The 10803-nt window shown below is 39.2% G+C and overlaps 1 protein-coding gene across 1 annotated transcript; it reads left to right on the forward strand.

Annotated features, from left to right (window-relative positions):
• The first annotated feature begins 9580 nt into the window (after positions 1 to 9580).
• LOC102702271 lies at positions 9581 to 10507 on the forward strand. The gene has a single exon (XM_006651460.3). It carries the CDS (start codon positions 9581 to 9583, stop codon positions 10505 to 10507), a length of 927 nt encoding a protein of 308 aa, XP_006651523.1.
• The last annotated feature ends 296 nt before the right edge of the window (positions 10508 to 10803 follow it).

Genomic DNA, 10803 nt, shown 5'->3' on the forward strand with positions numbered 1-10803 from the left:
TCAATGGGATCATTCCGTTTTTTTTTCTTCCCGGCATTTACCAAAACCGTTTTAATTTCTTTCAAGCGTAGCTCATGCGGTGTTTTGATGTGGTTTAGTATGCTGAGTACCTACATGATCACAAAGTTGGGCTCATACACAAGAGGTTTAGTGCTTCTTTGGAATACATGATTATCAAAGGACATGAATTTTAAAAATGTAGAATTGAGATGTTCTATCAACTCAAATTTTATGAAGGATAGATACCTAGGAAAAATACAGAAATAATTGTTTGGATCAAGCGTAGAAAAAATATATGAATTAGAAAATAGAGATATAGACAAAGGAAATTCCAAGAGGTTAGACATTATGTTAAAAATTCTTTAAAATTCATATGTTTTGAGGCATTCGTAAAGAATTTCAAAAATAATCTAAAATAGGTATACCTTTGTTCCAAATGGTCCTGCAGAAATTTTTTACATGAAAATCTAACCCCTCAAAATTCCCCTAAAATTGCTTTGTGCCAAAGGAGACGTTATAGGATTTTCATACGACTTAGGTTAAGTCTTCTGAAATTTATTCTAATTTCATTTATTCCAGGGGAGGCCATTAGTTTTTGTTACTACAATTTTCCACGGTGATTTTACATCCATGCCCCCGTTTCCACTCTATCTATAAAATGGTAAACAACAAAAAAAAAATTGCAATTTTCGTTCGACCTCTCCTGGTTCGACACACTGATTAGGATTCTCTTCGTCTCCATCCACCCAAAATGGGGAGAAATCTATCTGCCGCCATCATAGAAAACAAGAAGATAAAAGAAACATCAAATCCCAGCTCCCATTCGACATTGATATCTACTACTAGCTACCAACATTATCGCCATTATTGTCGTCGTCTCCGTCAGACTGACCGACATGACTGCATCGTTGTGCAGCGATCAAGCACGCTGTAGGCCGCGTTCGGCCTGCGGCATGGAGGGGTTAATTTTCCGACGTGAAAAATATAATAATAGATTAGTATATAGTTAATTAATTATAAATTATTAAAAAATATAAATAGATTAATATGATTTTTAAAATAACTTTGCTATAGAAAATTTTTTTAAAAATACACCGTTTAGCAGTTAGAAAATATGTGCGTGCAAAGTAGGAAATCTGATGAGCAGTGGGTGCAGCCGAATGCAGCCATACGCTTTTAGTTGCCAAATTTTTTTCAAAAAGGGTCACGTCGAACGTTTCATCGAATGTCGGAAGGGATTTTCGGACACGAATGAAAAAACGAATTTCAGATTCCGCCTAGAAACCGCGAGATGAATCTTTTGAATCTAATTAACCTGTCATTAGCACATGTTGGTTACTGTAGCACTTATGACTAATCATGTATTAGGCTCAAAAGATTCGTCTCACGATTTTTTCCATAATTGTGTAATTAGTTTTAATGTTCATGTATATTTAATGCTTTATTTAAGTGTCCAAAGATTCGATGTGATGATTTTAGAAAAAAATTTGTGAACTAAAGAGTGCCTTATGCTAGCTAATTTCTCTCTCCTAATATAAATACATTTCTAGCACTAAAATATGTTTCATTTACTAAGTAGACTATATGGAGTAAAAGTTTGGTAAAAATAAAATTGATAGAGATTTAAATATAAGATGATGGACGAGATAACAAGTAATCCCACAGATACTCTCTTTATGACACAAATTTAAATCTAAAATACAATTATCATGACACGAAGCTGATAGCTCAAATTGGCCATGATGATGTGATGATACCCGGCAAGACCTCTCCGTAGAACAGTCAGCCGGATGCTCACGTTATCACGTACTGCTCTGCTTTATTATTTGATTCTACACCAGATCTTCCCTTGTCTTGGACCAATCGTGCGTGGGTGGGTACTATAGTGTCCTATCTTTTTCCAACTTTTCTTTGTCAGAGATTTCAAAAAAAATTTCTTTGTCAGAATATTTTTTTCAGTTAAATGCAAGACGTGCTGTGTGTACACATACCAATGCAACCATGAACACACACCTACAAATAGGTTTCCTATGACAGGCTTCGAGATATTAGCACTCTATTTTTCATGTTTATAATCTAAATTTAAAATTTTAACCTTATATTTGGAGTTGATTTAAAGATTTTTTTAACTAAAATTTATTGTTTGGCTTTTTTCTTTTAGTTCGCTAAGAATATATATGCATGTTTTATTCACTGATTATATTTTATTTGTAAATGTCTTTTGGCAATCATCCCTAGATAAACATAACTCTTAGCCTCAAAAAATCTACTCCCTGTCCTAACTAAAATTCATCTTTCAAATTTAATTTGAATCAGAAAGATAAATTATTTTATATAGAGAAAATAATAATAAAACCACGCGTACATATGAAGGAATATTTATGGAAGACATGATTTAAATCTTTTATTTCCATGACTCCACTATCATATTATCATTCTTATGAAGAAAAAAAATTGTCCACTTCAGAATAATTGGAGGCACCGTGACAAGAGCTAGCTAGCGAATCCTAAATTTTGCAAACTGCGCGCGGAGGAAAAAACATTAACTGAATAATCTTTAGTATATCTTGGAATTAATGTAGCTGAACAGTGTGCAGATTATCGACCCACAAGTTGCACAAAAAGAAAGCCTCTCGATCTCTCGCTTGATAGGAACCAGCATGATGGGAGGACCAAGCATGACAGCGACATGGTGCTGACTCGTGCTTCTCGAGATTATCTTTACATAAAATTAACTCCTACTCGTATGGACTAGTACTACTTAAATTACCTAAGTATGCCTGCGTTTATACCAGTTATATGCTATCCGGAAATGCAGATTTATCATCTATATATGCCTGCGTTTATACCCGTTATATACTACGCATAACACCGATTAATAATGTGTTTTATAGTATTTATTTTGCTGAGGTGGAGGATAAGAGAAAAGAGCAGCGAAAGAGACATCTTGGACATAACATAACATAATTAAAATTCAAAGTATAGATAAATGATATATAAAATGTCAAACAGTACCTCTTGTTTATGTTTTTTTAAGGTGCCTGGCCCTTAAAAAAACATCTGCCAAAAATAGACCTTTTAGCTTGACGCCAACGTCATTAGCGCCGTGGTCCAATGTCTCGGCGCCAAAGATGATGACATCGACAAACTTGGCTCCCGAAGCGGTTAAGTCATTGATACGATGAAGGACGACGCTAATGTCATCGGCGTCGAGGACCTATTTATAAATATTTTTTCTTACAGATTAACTTTTTTCTAATTTTTTTTACAACTAGGTCCTCGGCGCCAATGTCATTGGCGCCGTCCTTCTCCGGAGGATGGGCCAACATCATTGGCGCCGTCCTATTCAACGACGGTGCCAATGATACTGGCGCCGTCAAAAGGTCTATTCGGAAAATAAGTTTTTTAAGGTCTATTTGTAAAATAAGTTTTTAAAACAATCAAAATGTCAAAATTACAGTCTATATCGATCATTTGTATGCATGTACTAGTGTACTGCGTACCGTACCAGTCATGAATTGAATGGTCTCAGAATCAATCGAACATGTCTTGGATTTTTAGGTTAAAATATATATGAGGCTAAACATGTCTTGCTTGGTCAGCCAACACCTGAGCTTGCTTTGGATAAGATGCTGGACTTTCCAGGAAACTATCTTACCAGGCCCAAAATAAGCACTACTATTAAAATATAGTAGCATCAATTAATTTGATCCAGGCAAACACATGGATCATGCGGTCAATGCAAATAGGAAGAAGCAAGAGCGCCTGCATGCCGAATTGCCTACCCAACAATAATCTCAACTACTCCCCTTAAATAAAAGGATAAAAGTAATCGGCGACAATATATTTGACGCCGCCGCTACGACTGCCCTGCCAAATGGGGGCTAAGTACAAATTAAGGTGATTGTTTAGCTTTTGTACGTAAAAGGTCAAATGATATATTTTTAAATGAAAAATAATTATGAATAAAAATTTTATATACACATTCTTAATAATCTAGAAGCCAAGGTTGGGAAATAAACTTCGGTGAAAACCCCCCAAAATCAACTCCAAATTTAAGGTTGAAAATTTAATTTTTGGCTTACAAGCATAAACAGAAACGAAAAGATAATGGTGTAAGCATTTTGACACTATATTGTTACCAAAATACCCTTGTTTCCTGACTTGGTCAGTACTTGTATAATGATTTGTGTTGGTTCGCTGATAGCCCTTCAATGTTTCATGCTAGGTGTTGGTCTTATGGGGAACGGGGTACCTATGATCATGGCCGGAGAGGGGCACATATCTCATTCGAAGACATCGTTTGGTCGTGTTGGTTGGAATGGATAGACTGGGGTATGTAACCTCGGAACAACTTCCCGATTTGGACAACCCCAAGTTGTCATGCTCGGGGTGACTACCCGCTCAAGATTTGTCTCTTTTGTTTCCACAACCATTCACCGTATTTTTGGTAGGGTTAGTGGTGTTTGAATACTACAAGTGGTACCGAGGCCACATTTTGCTTTTTTTTTTTGGATTTAACCAATCTTGAGTGGCCATGACTATTAAATTTTTCAGCCAACCATCATGATTTTTATGGAGTTGAATTTCAGTTCTGGAATAAAAAAGATGAAATCTTACATTATGTCTCGGGGTTATAATATTTGGTAAAAAATATTGCTATCTTTCACAGTTCCTGAGACAATAAATGATGCAAACAAAGTTGAATTTGAAAACAATTGTGAAATTTGCAATATGAATTTGAGTATTGTTTCTCGTTTTTTATTTTGATTGTACCATCATTTTTAACCATGTATGCGATGGGGAATGTACTATGTGTTTTCCATCAAGGATCTTCCACAATTAAGGGAACATGCAAAGATATTTTTAAGAAAAAATACATGAAATTTGAAATGGAATTTATTAAAGGTTGGATGACAATGTTGCTCGTTTTAATAGAGTTCTTAGGGATCTCCGTTACGTTGATGATTCTTATTATACTATTTATACATGATCTATCAGTTTTTTTATGACTACTTTGACTTTGAATTCTCTTTAATACAAAGTTGAAAACTCATAAGATGAATTTTTTTTGCAAAGTGCTTCTAAGTTGATAGCATTGGTTTCAAAGCTATGTCCGGTAACCAACTTGATGAAATTTTCGGGAAAGACATGGCTTGGATTATTAAAAACTTTTGTCAAGTTTTCGATAATGTCAATAATAGGAAAATAAGTGGTCTAATTCAATGCTTTGAGTGTGCTAAGTTGAATTAGATCCATTCCAAGTGTCCAAAGCTCAAGAGAACATCAATAGAAGAAGATGAGGAGAAGGAAGAAGACAAGGATAGCACATTCAACAAAGATAAGAAGAGAGACAACATAAGTTTCAAAAAGTTTTAAAAAGTCTATAGGAGGATTCCTCCTTGAGCAGGAAGGCCGATGTACTCCTTTTTGTCTTCGGCCCAGGAGCGTGGGGGAAGTCATGGGTTGCTGACATAGCAAAGGTGTAGAGATGGGGGAGAAAGAGATACCTCGAAAAAAATCTCACGAACTAAAGAGATTTATATAGATTGACGTTGCGCAGAGGCGTAATAACCTACTCCTGTTGTGTGGTTGACTAAGTATGATTTCTTACTGGAATACATGTAGGAGGGAGCTCTAACTAGATCTCCCCTTTTTCTCTTTTTTGCCCATGCATATTCTTCTATCTGGCTCTGTTTTGAGACCTCGGTTTGTTTGAGCCCTTTCTTCATTGTAGGCATGCCCCCTTGTTTAATATAAGGGGGATGCCATAGTGGCACGGATGGGATTGCTACAGTAGTCTAATTAATGTGAGTGGAAAGTCTTTTCGATGGGATTAATGGGACTGGGCAAAGGTGTGTCTTTTTCCATGGAGATGTCAGGAGACATCCCCTCATCTTCAATGTGGCATGGAGAAAAATCATGTCACAATGTGCATGCAGCATTGATTGTAGTAGGTGTAGCATTAAATCTAGCAGGTGAAACATGTCAAGGGTCTCATAAGACCCTCAAGAAGGACCATGTTGCCTTACCTAGTTGGCATCAGGCCTAGGACATCGAGTCGGCGGACACTGTGTACTGTGTCAAGTTTGGGGCGTCCAACCCCTCCTTCGCGGAGGATCCTTCGGGCGGAGGACCCTTCATGCAAAGATCCTCTAGGTGGAGAAGATCCTTCAGGCGAAGGATCCTTCGTTCCATAGAGGATCCTTCGGTGCTGTGAGCTACTTGTGCGGGGACCCTGATTTCCATAACATCGACAAAGACTATCATAAAAGATAGTAGACCCTAGCCCCCAAATCTGCATGACTCATTCTACACGGTGAGTGGGCCTACATTTACATAGCACCCCCTTATACTTTCGCCATTTCTTCGCCTAACAGGTTAACCTAGAGGTATTATGCTTAGGGTGAACTGGGCACCAACCAAACACTTGGGCCTTGTAGGCCTTACACTTGGGCCTATGAGCTGAATTGTAACGGGAACACACAAATGGGCCGAAACTTTACCAATGGGTTGGGGTATTACACTCTCTCCCCCTTCAGGTTGATCTCTTCTCGGTGCCATGACGTTGTGACGTGTCCCTCCACAGGCCACCATGTATGCACACCCATGCAGCGTGGGCCAAGGCTCTGATACCACCTGTAACACCCCAGTCCCCAATTTCGTATAGGCTACTCTACACGATGAGTGTGCCACATTCACATAACATCTCACTTATACTTTGATTTGTGCTTCGTGTAAAAGGGTTAACCCGAAGGAATGGGCGGAGGCGTAGGGTGGTCCAGGTTGTCCTCGGACCAACCAAAAAAAGCCAACAGAACCCTATTACTCGATCAAAAAATACTAAAGAAAGAAAAAAAACGCCATTAAGGCATTGATGACGCAACACAATCAATTACGATTCACGACAACATCACAACATGCATGCCATCTTATGCGCGAGCCATCACGCGAGTATCCGATACACATGTGGAAGGTGAAACTGGCCTGTCTCGCAAAGTCATGGTCTCGTCATCTACTCATCTTCCGCCTTAGCAATCGGCACGATGGCATCTGGCGGATGACGGATCGTAAAATGGCGTGGGTGAAGTGCGGCTGAGTAGTTTGTCATCACTCGGTGGACCACAGACCAAGGCAGTTCGACTCTGCCTGTCCGCCACTCCGACAGTGGGCAACAGGCGGAGACGGCAGCTAGCATTCCGCATCACGCAATACCATCACTGTCACTGTCACTTAGGACTTGGTAGACACACCATGGTACCTCCCAACTTTCGTGGCGCCGCGTCTGCACGACAACGTGAGTCACGACCGTGCTCACCACGTATCGGCCCTAGCCGCTCGGCCAGACGCCGGTCCAGCGGTCCCATCCTACTGTCTCAGTCACGCTCGCATCGATGTTGCCAACACATCCACGTTGATCATCTAGCCTTCCGGTATACTTTTGGTATTATCTATACTTGCATTTTATATATTACCATCATTAGATTAACTGTGTTTGAGAAAAAAATTCGATCGAACCACCCATATCCTAAATCCTAGATCCGCCACTACCCGAAGGTACTATGTTTGGGGGTGAACTCACTTAAGCTGACCCATCCCTATCTAAACTTTCCATGTGAGACTAATCCCACCAAGAAACACTTAGGCCTACAAGCCAAACCAAAATGAGAATACACAAATGGGCTGAAACACTACCAATAGAATGGGATATTACACTTTCTCATAAGTATTCACAAAAGTAAAATGGGTATAAGTTATACTTTCACATAAGTATTCTACCAACAAATCTCATTGACCATATTGTAGATATCATATGATTCAAAAGGCAGAAGACACCAAAGCGGACATTGAGCACTCATGCGACTATATATATTTCATTATGTGTAAACCACAACTAGTTAATATACTTCATCCAGTCTTTTACTTCTTCTTTAGTACACGACATGGTCAACAAATCACATGTTTGATCAATGCATTTTCTAATCCTATATTTATAATTATTAAATGTGCAAATACATATAGGTATTTCTTTAACCACAAAACAACTAATAATGTCATTTTCCCATATCAAATTATAGTATTTGCTCATATATTATATTAAACTTTGGAATCAATAAGCTCTCTTAAACTGGTTAAGTAATTGGAAGTCTTTTTTCCATACAACTTTTGAAACAATCATGTGCAACCCTTTATGTTTGTTGATAGGGTCATATTATGGAAAAAAAACACATGGAGACTACAAATCATGCATGCACGCACACACGTGTGCAGTACACACAATTATTTGTATGGTGAAAATATAATATAATTTATTCATGGTTTTTTGGGTAGAAATATTATTTATGAAAATATTCCACCTACTAATAATGCAAAGAGGCAAGCAGGCTAATGGAGATATTTTGTATAACACTACTATTAGAGTTGATCACTAGGAGTGCTCAATGATCACTACATCATGCCATAAAAACAATTGTCAGAACCATATCCATTAGTAGGGTCAACTACTAGCTATAAGTTACTTTCATACCATCTAGAGATAATTTAGTTACAAGTTTTTCTTTCACTTTGACCCTTTCTTGTCTTCCTCTTAACTTCCCCCCATTTAGTTTCTCTCTCGTCGAGCATATTTGTAAATTAAGCTAGCTCTTAGCTAATTTCCCCAATTTTCTCTTCTTTCTTGTCTAGATGTGCAAAAGCAAGAAATGAACACAATTTTTTGTGAAGATAGACACAATATTTTACTTGGTTTAAAAAAAACCATGGAAATATAAGGGGTGGCTATATGTTAATAGTTACAACTTTTGATAGAAAATTCGCATGGAAGGGTTCCGAGCCTCACTTCTCAACCTATACTTTCATGTTTTCCACCCATACTCTTATTGAACTGCTAAACAATGTATTTTTTTATAAAAAAGATTATGTAGAAAAGTTGCTTTAAAATATCATATCAATCCATTCTTCAAGATGTTTATAACTAATAATTAATTAATCATATGCTAATGCACCGCTCTGTTTTTCGTGTAAGTTACTAACGCAAACAAAGAACATGGTCTTAATCTTATAAGAAACGATTGAGGGGGGGACACAACCAAACAATGGCATCCATGTCATTTATGTAAAAATATTAAGTATTTACTTTGTCTTGTTATCCCTTCCTATCGGTTTATATGACATCGCGTGCGCGGTAATCTAGCTGAAACAAAAGGCCACCATGCGTGTGCATGCATGCATGCCCTCCCAAAAACGTATAGCTAAAAGATGGAAACCAACAAGAGAGTGATGAGTAGTCGATGAGTCACCACCGATAATCGTTGCCAGATATGAATGCATGGCATCAGCTCACATGAGCAAGCATGTAATGGCAATGAAATGTAGGCCATGCGTGCATTCATGGACATTGTCTCCACGTTGCATGCAAGGTGGCTACCCACATGCTCACCGTGTGTATCCGATGGGCGGCCATCCTTCCATCACCTACCACTTCTTAATCCGCATCCACGGATGGACATGGCCCTCTCACGCTGGCCATACCACAACACCGATCAATCAAGAAGGAGCACATCTAGGGGCTAGACCACCTATGGCTTTCTTGGAGCCGCAGAGGAAGCGTCGAGCGACTATCAAGACTAGCAAGATCACAGCACGGTTCCGCCCCATCATGCCTAGGCCCATGCTAGCTAGCGATGTGGAAGATGAAGATGTCTTGTCTCTGCAGAGTAGGCGGTTCCATGGGTGCAAGCGTGGTGCCCTGCAAGGCCTCATGCCAATAGTGGACAAGAGGCAAATGAGGGAGTCATCCTCTTCTTCTTTCACTCCTCCACTCGGGCATCATCCTACAACAATTGGGGTGCAATGCATACCTGTAGGTTTTTCAAGAAGTGATCATCTGGGCAAGTCCCTAATAGGGTCTCACATTTCACCATGGGCTAATTGGCCACCACAGGTGGTAGAGAAGCGCTTCCCTATGGAGTGCGACCTGCTTAGGAAGCTGGAGGAGCCTAGGGTCACCATGCCCCGTCCTATGCGGCCCTTGCGCACTACCATTTGCATTGACACCAGTAGTATCGAAGGTGCAAACTGGGAGAAGATGCCTGTTTGTAGGATGACAGCGTTGCAGGTGGAGGCAGAGCTAGAAGCTGATATTATACCAGCTATCGTCTCAGGCCCTAACAACCATGTCTGCCTAGTTAACGATGCATACAAGGCGCTAGTGGGGCAACCAGTTTGTCCGTGGCTTGACTCCTTACCGTGCACAGGCACATCACGACGGATCAATGGCGAGGTCTACCTTGATGTGAGGAGGTACACAGCCACTGACCAACCCATAAGGGAGGCCGCTGGAGGGGCCTTCTCATGCAATTCAAGGATCTCGTGGGAGCACAATGGAAAGTTGGCCTCCGTGGCTGCATCCTGCGATGTCATGCGTCTAGCGTGCAACTATAGGGAATATCTTTTTGTCTGGAGATTTGACACCACCAAGGGCACCATATTTTATTCTCCAATGTAAGCATGCTTTCATATTTATGGCTGTGATTTTTCAAAGGGTATGTATGTGCCTGTGATTCTCCCATATGGTCCAAATAGTTCAGATTTTTTTTTTGTAAAATTAGAAAATAATGTTATTATGTCATGCATCCTCCCAAAAGCATGCCATATCAAATTCGATTGAGATCAGTCAAAAACAACAAATCCAGCTTTCAATGTATATAACTTTTGACTTCGCACATGTGGATGGATATATGACATAATTATATATGCTTCTTTTTTGAAATTTTCAAATCTATTTGGATCATTTGCAATCAA

The sequence above is a fragment of the Oryza brachyantha genome, chromosome 3 (assembly GCF_000231095.2).
Source record: "Oryza brachyantha chromosome 3, ObraRS2, whole genome shotgun sequence".
In the NCBI taxonomy this organism is placed as follows: Eukaryota; Viridiplantae; Streptophyta; class Magnoliopsida; order Poales; family Poaceae; genus Oryza; species Oryza brachyantha.

What these genes read in the sequence shown, in the direction of transcription:
- LOC102702271 (XM_006651460.3), top strand. Translation starts at nt 9,581, where the DNA reads ATGGCTTTCTTGGAGCCGCAGAGGAAGCGTCGAGCGACTATCAAGACT.